The following is a 14,705-nucleotide window of genomic DNA, read 5'->3' on the forward strand; positions in this document are numbered from 1 at the left end:
TATTCACGGGCTAACCAAGAACCTATTAGATTTTACCACCAGGTTGATCTTGAACCGAACAAAGGTTTTATTACAAGGTGAGATTTAACCAAAACTTGGTTTTATCACCGGTTAACCAAGAATTTATGAGATTTTAACAACAGGTTGATCCCGAACCTAAATGGAGATTTGATCACACAATCCTCAAACCAAAGATTTTCAAGGGTTTCAATTCGAAGCCAAATAAATTCTACCTAAGTGGTTGAAATGTTCAACCAAGGTAAAAACAAAACTTCCTTGGTGACTTACAAAACTACCCTTCCATAATTATAACTTTCTCACTCATAAAATGACTTTCTCGTAAGCGCTACAGCTACACATTAGTAAGATAAAGTAAACAAAAATATATTTAAAGAAGGAATGAGAAGTGAGAAATGAAATCACTTTTTTTTGGAATGAAAGTATGTGGGAAGAGACTTATATTTATAGGCTAGAGGTTGGCACAAAAACAGAAAAGTTTGTGACCAATAATGATGAGAAAATCGATTGCCACAAAGCTCCAATCGGTTTGTAGGCCTAAAATTAATTGATTAATAAGTTAAAAATGGTAAGATAAGATATTTAGCCATTACCATTCATTAAGGCACTATCATAATCAATTAGGGCACATTTTTGAACTGATCCAATCGATTAGACATATGTGTTAATCGATTGGCAAGAACAAAAACTTGTCCATAGTTTTTCTGAAACTCCTAACTTGTCTGACACGACTTCAAAGTATTTTTAGAAGTGGTTTCTTGAGAAAAATAAGTTTGAAAAGTTTTTCATGTTTGTAAGAGTGTGTGTGTTGTTAATTGTATTTTTAAGTGTCGGGTTTTTGTTATCGTCTCCACAGGGATTGTGAGATATCGCCGCCGTTCGACAGTTGTTTCAATTCTTAACTCGTAGTAACAAGGGGGTTTTGGTTTTAGTCACGGTATCTTGCATAAAAGTGTGAGAAAATGCGGTAAAAGATTTGGTTTTAATATTTGAGAAATATTGCCAAAGTTAGGGTTCGACGATCATTTTGCATGTATATGTTCGATCAACAAAACTTATAAACTCCTTTAGATGATAAACTATTTCACAAAGTCCTCCCAATGTGTTTATCTCTAACACACATTGTGAGTTTTCCCATTTTGATCCATTGTTTATCTCTAACACAATCTATCAAAATGACAACTTTTTGGTTCAACCTTATGGTGAACAAAATCATTCATTACTATCTCTAGCTAACAAACAAGATTGGATGAAAACCTAGGTAAAGAGTTGGTAAACATCTCTCGATCATAAACCAACACAAAGAGTTTTCAATAAAACAAAGTTTTCACCATATATTCATCATTAAAGAGTTTACAAATGAAGATCATCTCATATACACACAAAGCTTATGACCATCTACATCTAACCTTGACAAAATGAAGAACTTAGCTACTCATTTTCATGGTAGTTTGGTTAACAAGTTTCGGAAGAAGGTTGATCAACATCCGAATCGAATAATCGAGATTGGATGGGAATCCACCTTCTTTTTGTGAAAGATTGTTAAGAGAGAAGAGAAATGATTTCTAGGTCACAAAGTATCTCTAGAGCAATGCTGGAAAAATATCTCAAAAGTATAAAAGTATGGAAGTGTAAGGTATGGCTCCAAAAAGTAGCCCCTGCTACTTATAGTGCTGCTACTGAGCTGTCATGCTCGCTAGGCGAGCAGAATGGCTCGCCTAGCGAGCCCCAAAATAGGCACCTGAGGCACCTGCGCCCAAAGAAATATCCTTTGCCAGATTTTCATGTTCGCTAGGCGAACAAAACCTTCGCTAGGCGAAGCCCACGCTTCAACCTTCGCTCCAGCGAGCTTAAGAGGTTTTGCTACTGGAATTGCTCGCTGGGAGCTCGCTAATGGCTCGCCTAGCGAGTGAGTGCTGGCTGCGCTTTTGACCAAGTCTGGACGTGTTCGCTACCACCTTCGCTGGTTGCTCGCCTAGCGAGTTTGTTGATGTTTGCTACTGTAAAATACTGGAGCTGTTCGCTGGGTGCTCGCCTAGCGAGCTCTTCGCCACAGCCCTCGCCTAGCGAGCAAGCTGATGAATGCATCCTTTTTTGGTCCCTTTTCCAACTTTCTTGTGCCTTCATTTTCTATTATTTCACACCTAATTCCTGCACAATAACACACAAATCAAAGGTACCAAGATCGTTTATCATTGTATTGCAATTCATCTAAAACAAAGGTGGTTTCGAACACTTTAGCAAGGAAATGGAGTGAAAGATGCCCATATTTGATAGCTCAAATAAGCACTTTTGGGTATCTAACATGTGTGCGTATGATTATCCATATAATTTACAAGAAAACCCTTATACTTTTACAAAGTATATTCACTCAGACGTATCGAGACAAACTTTCATATATTTCAAGACTTGTCCGATGCTTTCATTCTTATTGGCATTTTCTTGAATTCACTTTGAGATGAGGCTTGAGTTATATTCCATTTGGATTCCATCATTAGAGAGTCAAGCCTATCAAACCCTAATACTATGGTTCGAATATTTAAACGTTTAAACCACTTTATGCTTCACTTTAATTGCTGTCATCAAAGACTAGTTGTCATCATTAAAATAGTTGTCATTATTTAAAGCACATTTTCATTGGATCTTCCTGGATCAGTAACTTACAAAGCAAGGTTCGCCAAACTACACACATGATAATCGATATTCAAAATGAAAAAATGAAGGTTAGAATGCATGACCAAGAGATGAGTTTTTAATATATATATATATATATATAGAGAGAGAGAGAGAGAGCAAAGAACCATTCTAAAAACAAATAAATTTGTTTTCAAATAAATATCACATAAGAATCACAAGGGGTCATATTGATAAAGAAAAACTACATGATACCATAAAATGACCACCACTAACAATTGAAAAAGGAATCAAAGGATTAATTGAAAACTTTAATTTCATAGGCCATTAATCAAGGAATTGTCAAAGATGCAAAAATGTTAAGCAACATGCTTAACACATGTAAGTCTTTTGATCTTCCATAAATTCCATGAACCAGTCATTGATCTAACGATCTTAAACAAATGTTTATATCAGCTCACCCAAATTTCTTTCATTTGCCATTTATTTTACACTTTCTTGTGTTTTGTTGCACTTTTCATCATTTGGAGCTAAAATGAGGGTATAAATTGAGTTTTGGGAAAATCTGATTTTTGCCATTTTCTAGAATATTTTGATAAGTGAGATGAGTAAAAGAAAAGGCCCCTCACTTGAATTCGCTTAAGATATTTTTCATATGATTAGAAAATTCTACGTATAATGGAAATTTAAAATGCTTTTTTCATTAAGTCCACCTTACAAAACATAATAGATATAAGTTTCTTTCATGTTGTTTTTCATCTATATGCTTGTTTTACTTTGCATCTAGTTTCTTTAGTTTTGCATATTATATAAGATTCTTTCAAGGTTTTTTCTTTTCATGCTTTTGTTTAAAATTTTAAGAATATTAAAAATCTCTAGTGCTGATTGAACGTGGTTAGGGTTTCCCATTCATTGCATGTACTGGAATTGTTCTATATTTTGGAAATTAAGTTTCTTGCATGATAGAAATGACTTTCTCTAAAACTTCTTTCGCTCAAATTGTAATTCCTTGTATCGAAATATGTAATGTGCGTTGACTTGTATTAGATGTCGAAGTGTCGAAGCAGATTGTTTGACACATGATTTCGACTTAGACCAAAATAGGTATTTTGGACCTTTGTGATTTTTGGGTTTTAGCTTATGGAACAAACTAGCTCAATTATAAATAGAGGAAGTAACTCCTATTTTCATAGCAATCTTGTAATCACTTACAATTATAAAATTAACGAGATTTTTTACAAACTGAGGGCAGAGAGACGCTGTATAAATCATTTTCTTTTCCAATTTCCGTCAAATCTTAATCTTCTTTCTTATTTAATTTTTTTTTTCTTGTTTTCATCATCATTGTGGAGCGGTATAATTTTATATAATTTTACCCCTAAGATAAGAAAAACAAAAATTGTCTATTTGTCCCTAAGATAAGAAATTATTCATTATTCTTATAAGAATAAGGTTATGATTAAATTGGGGAGAGGAAGAAATGAAAACTTTTATTTGGGAAGAAACAGGTTATGAAACTTGGTGAAAAATCATGTGGTAAAAAGAAAAAGTTCACATCTCCACAAATGAAATAGAAAAAGAAAGAAAAAAATTAATATAAATAATATTTTTTATGATAAAGTTTTTATCTCGATCAACCAATAATTGATATATATGTTTTGCAACGCTATCATTTATTTATTTTTTAAAATATATAAAACTTATAAAAATTGAAAAAATATAACTTCAAATCTCAATTATTATATTCATATGATTATTTAATACAATTGATTTTTATCTCGACTCACTTATAACTGATGTGTGAGTTTTTTTTTCTTCATCTCAGAGGTTCCTTTTTTATATGATTATTTAATATAACGGATTTATATGATAATTGTTCATTTTACAATTAAATAACACGTTATAAATTGACATATGTATCTAAAAACATTTTATATTGTACCAAATTAAATATCACTCAATAATGATATACACCACAAATTTCTATTTCAATGGTCATTATCAAGACAATATCTATTTTATTTTAACTAATAATTGTCTTTAATAAAGAGATAAATTCTTTATTTTCAAATATAAAAATTACTTTTTTCCTTCAATTTTTGTTTTCATTTCAAATTTAAACATGTATCCAAATATACTTTATCCCGTATTAAATAGATTTATCCACCGGACCGCACGAATATCTTGCTAGTTTATAGATTGTAATAACTAATATTTGAATATGTTTGAATATTAATTGTACTATAGCATGCAAATATTTTAAAGGATATTTATATTTATTAATTTTAAAAATATTGTTAAATATTTATTTGTATTTATAAATTATACATATTTAAACAAATTATGAACAAGTGAATTATTATTTTCCAAGGCACACACTTCCTCTACATCAAAAGGGTTATCTAGAGCTGTCCCAACAAGGGTATTAAGCAATTTTTATTATGAGATGTTTTAAAATAAATAAAAAATTAAAATTTGTAGAGATTAGAAGTTAAAGTCATGACCAATGCAATATGAGGTCTTATATTTTTTATATGTTTAGCTAACAAATTTTTTTATATAAATTTAACAAACTATTTTAACAAATTAAACTTTTTTTTTATACTTTTTTTAATAGTTTTTTTTTGTTGCTAAAATTATTGGAAAACTTTGCAAAATTATTTATGATGACTTCTTTTCCAAGATCTTATAAGTTATAACCACACAAAAATTCTTAAGAAATTTGGCATTGTCATGACTTTTGATACTTTGTGGAAAATCTTTCTATTCCCAAATCAATGTTTTACTTATACTGAAGCTATAATTAGAAAAACTCGTAAACATTTTTTTGATGAATTTTTTTTCTTAAAAAGAAAAGTATAAAACAAAACAAAAATTAGTAAGATTCAAAAATTAACTGGCCAGTAATAAATTACTTAATATTGCTTTGATTGGCTTCTTACAAGTCAAATATCAAGCAATCATTTAAAAAATTGTAAATAATTTTTTTTTTACGGAATAGGGATTTCTAAACCTTTCCTATATTAGAGACGGCCTTTAATTATAAGGTTTGAACTATTGAGCCTGCTTATAATTTAGTCTCTTCATTCAATGTGTTAGCCATTGTATATAAATAGAAATGGAGATGTCCATTTCAAATATTACTATAAATAAAATAACTTTAAATTTCAATGCATCTATAATATAGACATGGTCTAAAAGTATCTTATTATTTTCAATAAATTTTAACAAAATACTGCATCATATTTCATTATTATACATTAATATTTTATTAAAAATAATAAGAATTTATCTTTGCGTCATTTTTGATATATATATATATATATATATATATATATATATATATATATATATATATATATATATATATATATATATATAGTTTCTACTTAGAAATTATTATAAAAGTAATGCTTGAAGAATGACTTTAATATTGGTAAGATAGTTGCAATTACGTGTTACAAATTGCAAATATTTATTTTTATTTTTATTAACATAACACAACTTTTTTATTTTATTCGTATAATAGATAAATAAATATGAAAAATGTTGGGGAGGCCATTGTCAAACATAACATAAGATAACATGTAAAGTTTTTCAAAGTTTGTTATGAAAAAAGGACAAGTAAATTTGGTGACATACACCATAATTTATTAAACAAGGACTACACGTGTATTGATTTTACTTACTTTGAAAATAGCTTAAAAACAAAAATAATAAAATAATAATTGTTATATAGTATCTCAGTCATTAAAAATAATACTCATTTGATTAAAGCACGATAGTTAAGAAAATTATTTATGATATTATATTTGCTTACAATAGATATCAAGGTGTTGTGTGAGATGAAGCTGGAGTAAGGTGGAATTGTAGCATCATGTCAATGGTGAAGAAATGTCATACAAATATCATATAAATGTTAGACATAGATGAATGAAGGTGTTTGTGTTTTATTGGAGATAGTGAATACTCTCTTTATTCAATTTTTAAAGGTGTGAAAATCTTAATAACTTTGAAGATTCAACTTATTTAAAAGAAAAATAAATGCTTATACATTGTCAACATTTTACAGCTAATGAATGTTATACATTTTTATACATTTCATTCATGCATAGTTTGCTGTCATTGTCAAAACCAAATCCGCGTTCCATAACCAACTTGCCTCACATTGCTCCAAAATAGCATCCTTTTTTTTATTCAAAAGCAGGCCATTATTTTTTCGATAATATATTTTCTCACTCGCATTTGACAATTTCATACATGGAATATAATATTTTCTAGAGAAGTTAAATAGTATTTTTTTTTTGGTAGATGTTAAATACTAGGTAAATTGTAATAGGTATCAAATCAAAATAGATCTACTATGAATAGTATAGCTAAAATGGTTAAGAAAAAACTATATAAAGGGTGGTGCTATCTTTCATAATAGCAACAACAAAACCTATTTTGAGAAAACATGGGGTCTCAAATGACCTCTATTACTCTCACTATTGCATTGACAATACTCTCTCTCACCTTGCCATCTCAAGCAAACAATTACCTCTATTCATCTCCACCACCACCACCAAAACCTTACTACTACCAATCTCCACCACCACCGGTGCACTCACCTCCTCCACCTTATCATTATAGTTCACCACCACCACCAGTGCACTCACCTCCTCCACCTTATCACTATAGTTCACCACCACCACCACCAAAGAAATCTTATAAATATTCTTCTCCTCCACCACCGGTTTACAAATATAAGTCACCACCACCACCAGTGCACTCACCTCCTCCACCTTATCACTATAGTTCACCACCACCACCACCAAAGAAGTCGTACAAATATTCTTCTCCTCCACCACCAGTTTACAAGTATAAGTCACCACCTCCACCGGTGTATAAATATAAATCACCACCACCTCCGGTTAAAAAACCATATAAATACTCATCTCCACCACCACCGGTGTACAAGTATAAATCTCCTCCACCACCGGTGTACAAATACAAATCTCCTCCCCCACCTGTATACAAATATCAATCTCCACCACCACCACCTAAGAAATCATACAAATACCCATCACCACCACCACCGGTTTACAAATCTCCCCCTCCACCATACAAATATCAATCTCCACCACCGCCTCCTTACAAGTACTCATCACCACCTCCACCAGTCTACAAGTACAATTCACCCCCTCCTCCTTACAAGCACATATCTCCTCCAACACCTGGAAAGCCATTCAAGTTCCCACCTCCACCAACACCGATTTACAAATATAAATCTCCTCCACCTGTTTACTCGCCACCACCCGTTTACAAATATAAATCTCCTCCTCCACCTGTTTACTCACCACCTCCACCACACTATGTCTACTCTTCACCTCCTCCACCGGTCTATTCCCCTCCTCCACCTCATTACATATATGCCTCACCTCCTCCTCCTTACCACTACTAGATAGTGGCTTACCGTAGTATCCCATGGTATGCATATGACTACGTACAATCTACACAAAACACTTATCATTAAGATATCTTAATCTTTAAATAAAAAACATGTCTCTTTTATTAATACCAACCTCACTTTAATTTCACTTTATTCTTATAATCTTACCGAAAAATATTGATATTCTTATGTGTGTATATACTTTTGTAGGATTTGAGGAATATATATAATAATATTGGAAATAAAGAGAACATAGTGCAAAGCAGGAAGATGCATTTCAAAATATACAAGGAAAAAACAACGGAAGGAAAGTTTCCATGCACTTGGTCTCAAGAAAAGTCATTATTCTTTTCCCATTTTGTTTTGTTATGAATTGTTATTCTCATTATTGGAGTGCTTGGTTTTTGAATTTAGACAATTGTAAGGCACTGTGTGTGTAATATCATAAACGAATAAAGCTTTTTATTTTGCAACTCATTATTCTTTTGCAAGCATGGATGATTGGCAGTTAGACTTACTTTGTCCTTTTTCAATTTTGTTATGTGCTTCGTTTTTTCAATTGTCTTGTGTTTCGTGATCGAGTCTATGTGTTATGATATGTTCAATGTGAGTGCTTGTTGTCTGTGTTAGTCAAAACGTCTTTGTATTATTGTTTTTAAATGTTCTCCGTTTCTTTATCTCGATTCTCCAAAATCAATATTGTCTTTAACGCTAGTTTTTGTCTTTTTGTGTTGTATGGAGTTTTGAAGAAATTTTTATTTATTCTTTTCACTAGATTTTTAACTAGTCTTCATATGGCTAATAATTGATGCGAATGAAAAATGCGGTGATATTTTTGAAATTTTGAACAATAAACTTTATCTATTCCTTCAGTTGGAATTCGAACCTATAGAAAAACTCATAAATATCTTCTCAGTTATCTGTGGACCGATAGGAAATATTTTAGCTTTTTAGGACTTCCAATTTACTCTCTTCAAAACGTTTTTAATTTTATTTAAAAAATAGACTATACATATTCCCTCGATTGAGGAGTGAATAGACAGGAAAGCACAATATGTTAAAAAGTGTAACAATAGGAAAATCGTTAAGTTTTAAATAGTGTTTGATTAGTAATAAGATATCTCACACAATGTTGAAACAACAATGTGACAAATAGTGTTTGATTAGTAATAAGATGTCTCACACAATGTTGAAACAACAATGTGACAAGATTACCTGATAAATAATTGATGAACAATAAAGTGATTAAACAGTAAGAGATACAAAGACTTAGTAATCCAGTTTGGTGCAATTGTCACCTACATTTAGAGGGTTATATACTACATTAAAGGAAATTCACTAATTATAAGTAGTCAACAGTACATGACGATCTCGTATGAACTATCCTAGTCTAGTGTCTTTTTTCTATTATTACTCGTGAATTTGAACTCAGGCTCCCCTGAATCTGAGATCCCTTCGCAAGTGTTTGTAAGAACCAGTGATTTATGATGTGAAACAATTCACAAATAAGATCAAAAACTCTCTCTCTCTCTCTCTCAAATAGAAATGACTAACAAGGATAGAGTTTTACAAAACACAATAGAAAAGACTCAACTAAAAAACTTATACTCCCTATAAATTCTCTCTTCTAGTGTGTCTTCAAATAAGGAGGATTATCTCTTTATATAGATGCCTCGGTCCATCCAAAAATCCTAACAGGGTAAAAGAAAATTCAAACAAAATCAAATCTTTTGTTGAGGGCATATCCAATTAAATCTTTTATTAAATGGAAATTCATTTAAATATTTTACTGAATGAAAATCTAATTAAATATTTTCAAAACACATTAACGTAATATGGAGTGAAATAGATCTTTCTAGATTAAAACTGAATCATATCTTTTGAAATAAAATTGGATTTAAACGAGTGAAAACAAATCTTTTCGCACTAGTAGATAACTGAGAAACCCGAGACATGATGTGTCACCAAGATGTCTCAACAAGATTTGAGACACCCTATTAAACAAGTTGCCTACAAAAATATGCTAATCAACTTTAATAACAAACTCTGTGTTTCACATTTTCTAGCCAAATTAATGACGCAAAAATTGAAGTACTTCTTATAGATTAGCAGATAACATATAGTGCAAATAGAGGATTAAAAAGTAGTAGTAACACCATTAATCAAACATAAAACAAGCAAACAAGTGTTGATTTTAAAGTGTAAATTTTAGAGTCTCATTTCTCCCCTTATTTTCCTCAAAAGAGAAAATGGCAAAAGATAATCAACATAAATTATAACATCATAAAAAAAACTAATCCATAATACAACCTGAATAACACTAACAAACCAGCATAACATCAAGGAGAATAAAAGAGATGGAGTAGCAGAGTCACTGTTAGAGGTGGTTTCATCTAAGTCATCATCACAGAAGTGGCTGGACGGATAAAAATTTCATTGAATTGCTTGAATTGTTGAAAGACATGCTTCCAAAAGGTAAGACATTGTTGAACCGTAATTATGAGGCCAATAAGATATTGTGTCCAATGAGTTTGGAATATTTTAAAATACATTCATGTCGTACTGATTGCATATTATATATGAAATATTATGAAAAACTGAGTAAGTGCTCGAGGTGTGGGGATTCGTACTACAAGTTAGAGGACAATGATGTTGATTATGATGACGATGGTGTGAGCAAAAAAGGTCCTCTTGCCAGAGTGATGTGATACCTACCAATAATTCCAAGGTTAAAGAGATTATTTGGTAATATTAATGATGCAAAGAACATTAGATGACCTGCAAATGAAATAAAATGTGATGGAAAAATTCTCCATGTAGTTGGTTCTTTTCAAGGGAAGAAAATTGATTCGTTGTTTTCAGATTTTGGCCAAGATCAAAGAAATCTTAGGCTTGGACTTACCACCAATGTAATGAAACCCTTTTCCAATTTGAGTATTAAACATACTTCATGGCATGTTCTTCCAATAATTAAAACCTATCTCTGTGGTTGTGCATGAAGTACAAATACATGATATTGTCTATGATGATTTCAAGTCCATAACAACCAGGAAATGATATAGATGTTTATCTAAGGCCATTTATTGAATATTTAAAAGTTTTGTAGGAGGAATGAGTTTATGTTGATGATTTGTATTCGGGTGAAAATTTAAGATGTGCCTCGTGTTGTTTTGCACAATCAACAATTTTCCCGCATACAATAATTTGTATATATACAATGTTAAAGGACATAAATAGTGTCCTATATGTGAAGTTCATACTTTCTTCCACCAACTAAAGAATATAAAAATACTATTTACCTTGGATATCAAAAATTTCTAAGACCCAATATTCCATATCCTAGATTGCGGAAAGCCCTTAACGGGGGAGGATGCTTATAAATGACAACAGCACACTAATGTTGTCTTTGAAAAGAACAAAAAATGACCCATGGAGAAAAGTATATGGAAAAAGAGTCTGGTGTTCTTTTATCTTCCATACTTGTCTAGCCTTGATGTAAGATATTGTCTTGATGTGATGCACGTGGAGAAAAATATGTGTGATAGTTTGATTGAAATATTTCTCAACATTCAAGAAAGGACAAAAAAGATAAGAATGCTCATATTGATCTTGTGGACATGGGTATATGACAAGATTTAACCTAAAATAAATAGGTGAAATAACATATTTCCCCCAGCATGTCACACTCTATGTAGAAAAGAAAAAAAAGTTTTTTCGAGTGTTTATAAGGTATCAAAGTTCCCCAAGGATACTCTTCAAATGTAAAGAAACTTGTATCAATGAAAGATCTCAAATTAATTGGATTAAAATATCATGATTGTCATGCCTTGATACACCAATTCTACCAGTGGCTATTCATGGTATTTTGCCATAAAAAGTCAAGGAAACTATAACTAGATTGTGCTTATTCTTCAATGTTATTTATAATAAAATCATTGATCTAGGAAATTTAGATGAGTTGGAACATGAGCCTGCAATGATATTGTGTCAGTTGGATATGTATTTCCCAACATCACTTCTTGACATTATGGTTCACTTAATTATTCATCTAGTCATGGAGATTATATTTTATGGCTCAGTTTATTTAAGATGGATATATCTGGTAGAGAGATACATGAAGATCTTTAAAGGGTATAGAAAGAATCATCACTGTCCAGAAGCTTCAATCATTGAAAGGTACATCACAAAAGAACTATTGAGTTTTGTTCAAACTATTTTTCAAAAGCAGACTCTATAGAAATTCCCAACTATTGTCATTAAACGTTAAGACAATGAACTGAAATGTAATTCTTCAATGACATTTGTATATATTGATAATGTTGATGAATTTCAACCTTACTTATCCGATCACAAAAGACTTATCAAGGAAAAACTCCCCTAGATGAGTGAAAAATGGATGTTAGCAGAGCATAACAAATCTTTCATAAATTGGTTTTACGAAAGGGTTTCTAAAGATAGGTGTTCATCTAAGACAGTTAAATGGTTGTCATATATGCCTAAGTTTAATGTAATAACTTGGAGTGCATACAATATTAGGGTAGTACAATGTACTTTTCTAGTTCCAAATAAAAGAATCTTGTAATAGAATATAGACCGTAGTTTGGGGTAATTGAGGAAATTTAGGATATTGATTATGTTATATTTAAAGTGTCTTTATTCAAGTGTAAGTGGATTGACATTAACAGTGGTGTACAAACTAGGCATGGAAACAAAATCCGCCACCGTCCAAACCCGACTGCCCCCACCCCGAATCTAACGAGTAAAAACCGATTCAATTGGGGGTGAGGTAGGTGTGGGGAAAACCGATTTTAATTATGGGAGCAGGACCGCCCGTGTTACAACCCAATTCTCAGAATCAATGTTTAATAAAATAATTCAACTTTAACTCAACACTTAGAGTGTCACACATGTTTCACCAAACATAAAATCCAACAAAACATAATCATGTGAACTAAGCAACGAAAATAAAAAGGTTGACATATAATGCCTCAACAACAAATTAAAAAAAATGGTCCAACAACTCCAAAATGAATAAGACATGTAACAATGATATTTAGAACATCCCGTTCCCAGTGCTATATATCGGAGAGACTCCACTAAAGACTCAGACGATAAATAACTAAAGAGGCCCCAACATCATCCTCTAGCTTAAGTAGCTGCTCTTCTACCTGATTGTTTGTACTCTAGAGGAGTACAAACACCACAAGAAATAAACATGGTAAGAATACACTCAAATATATTAACAGTGCAAAACATTGCAAGGATAGCATATTCATTACAATCATCAATCACTCGCTTAATCACATCAATAAACAATCATAATGATACTCGATGACACATGCATGTATGTATGTAAATGTACCCACTACTCGACTCTACATGCATGCAATACCTATTTGGACATCAGAGATATGTTACTGGTTTTTGTCTCTACTCGCTTTTGGCTCACTCTTCTAAACCAGAGCCACCTAACGTTTCACTAATCCTATTACTGAAATCAACTACTTGCTCTCAGTCCCCACTTCTGAACCAGAGCTCACCACCGAACCTAAGTGTTGATTCTAAGTGTTGGCAGCAATTTTGGTAAAACAAAGAGTGTTCACAAGATGTTATGTGTGATGTCTTAACATAAGATATCCTATGTACCTGCTGGAGTTAAAGAACATGTGCAAGCAGGATTGTTTCAGAATGCCACTTACAATGCTAAGGCGTCTGATATTGGATGTACCTGCTGGAGCTTAATTGGAAGACATGTTCATGCAGGATTATTTCAGATAACATACACAATGTCATGGTATCTGATATGGCTGTACCTGCTATAAAAGGAAATTGGATTATGCAGAATTTTTCCAGATGTCAGACCCGATGTCATGACATCCTGTACACAGAACATTCAGTATGAATGTCTGGTGTTTTGTGATTGCACAATTAATGGCAATCATTGGTTGATTGAAGATATGGCTAGCTGGCGCATTCTTTCAGGGATTTCAACTAGATTTGATTATTTTCAAAGGAGATCTATACAACTGTTATAAAAAGATTTGATTGGAAAATAGATTTAGGGTTTTCAAGATGTCCAAGCCCAGCTGGATGCTTCTCTAAAAAGGGACTTAGAAAACCTGTTTGTACACACAACCAATACTGAGCGAAATATAGAGAGAGAGCTAGGGTTTGTGTCTAATCGTAAGACTTGTAGGTCATTCAAGTCATCCATTGATGATTGAATTGGACTGATTTAATAGTCTGGGATTAGTTAGAATCCTATGTGGCGTTATTTGTGAAGGTCTTGAAGACTCAATCAGAATATTTGGTGAATATACAGTTTCTAAATATGGAGATATATATGGAGATATTTTAGGAACTAAAAGATTGAAGACCTTGATTGTAGCAGAAGAATTCTGCCAGCTCTGTAACAGCAAAGGAAAAGCTTTGCTGCGATTTCTGGAGGCCCAAATCCAGTTGGGTGGTTAGGTTATAAATAGCAGATTGTAACCTAGGTTTTGTAAGCCTCAAACAATGTAAAAAATTAGGGGTGTGTGTGAGGTAAACCTCCCAACCTGTGGGAAGGTTACTAGGTGTTTCTCAGTGCTTGAAAGCATGAGATTATTTGTAACTCAAAACA

General features: G+C 32.0%; 1 protein-coding gene across 1 annotated transcript; it reads left to right on the plus strand.

The window, feature by feature from the left end:
- Positions 1-7,069: 7,069 nt before the first annotated feature.
- On the plus strand, positions 7,070-8,560 carry LOC127127120 (extensin-2). Its single transcript, XM_051056243.1, has 2 exons — positions 7,070-8,121; positions 8,294-8,560. Exon 1 carries the CDS (start codon positions 7,109-7,111, stop codon positions 8,093-8,095), a length of 987 nt encoding a protein of 328 aa, XP_050912200.1. The 5' UTR covers positions 7,070-7,108; the 3' UTR covers positions 8,096-8,121; positions 8,294-8,560.
- The last annotated feature ends 6,145 nt before the right edge of the window (positions 8,561-14,705 follow it).

Source organism: Lathyrus oleraceus, chromosome 1 (genome assembly GCF_024323335.1).
Source record: "Lathyrus oleraceus cultivar Zhongwan6 chromosome 1, CAAS_Psat_ZW6_1.0, whole genome shotgun sequence".
NCBI lineage: Eukaryota > Viridiplantae > Streptophyta > Magnoliopsida > Fabales > Fabaceae > Lathyrus > Lathyrus oleraceus.

What these genes read in the sequence shown, in the direction of transcription:
- LOC127127120 (XM_051056243.1), top strand. Translation starts at nt 7,109, where the DNA reads ATGGGGTCTCAAATGACCTCTATTACTCTCACTATTGCATTGACAATA.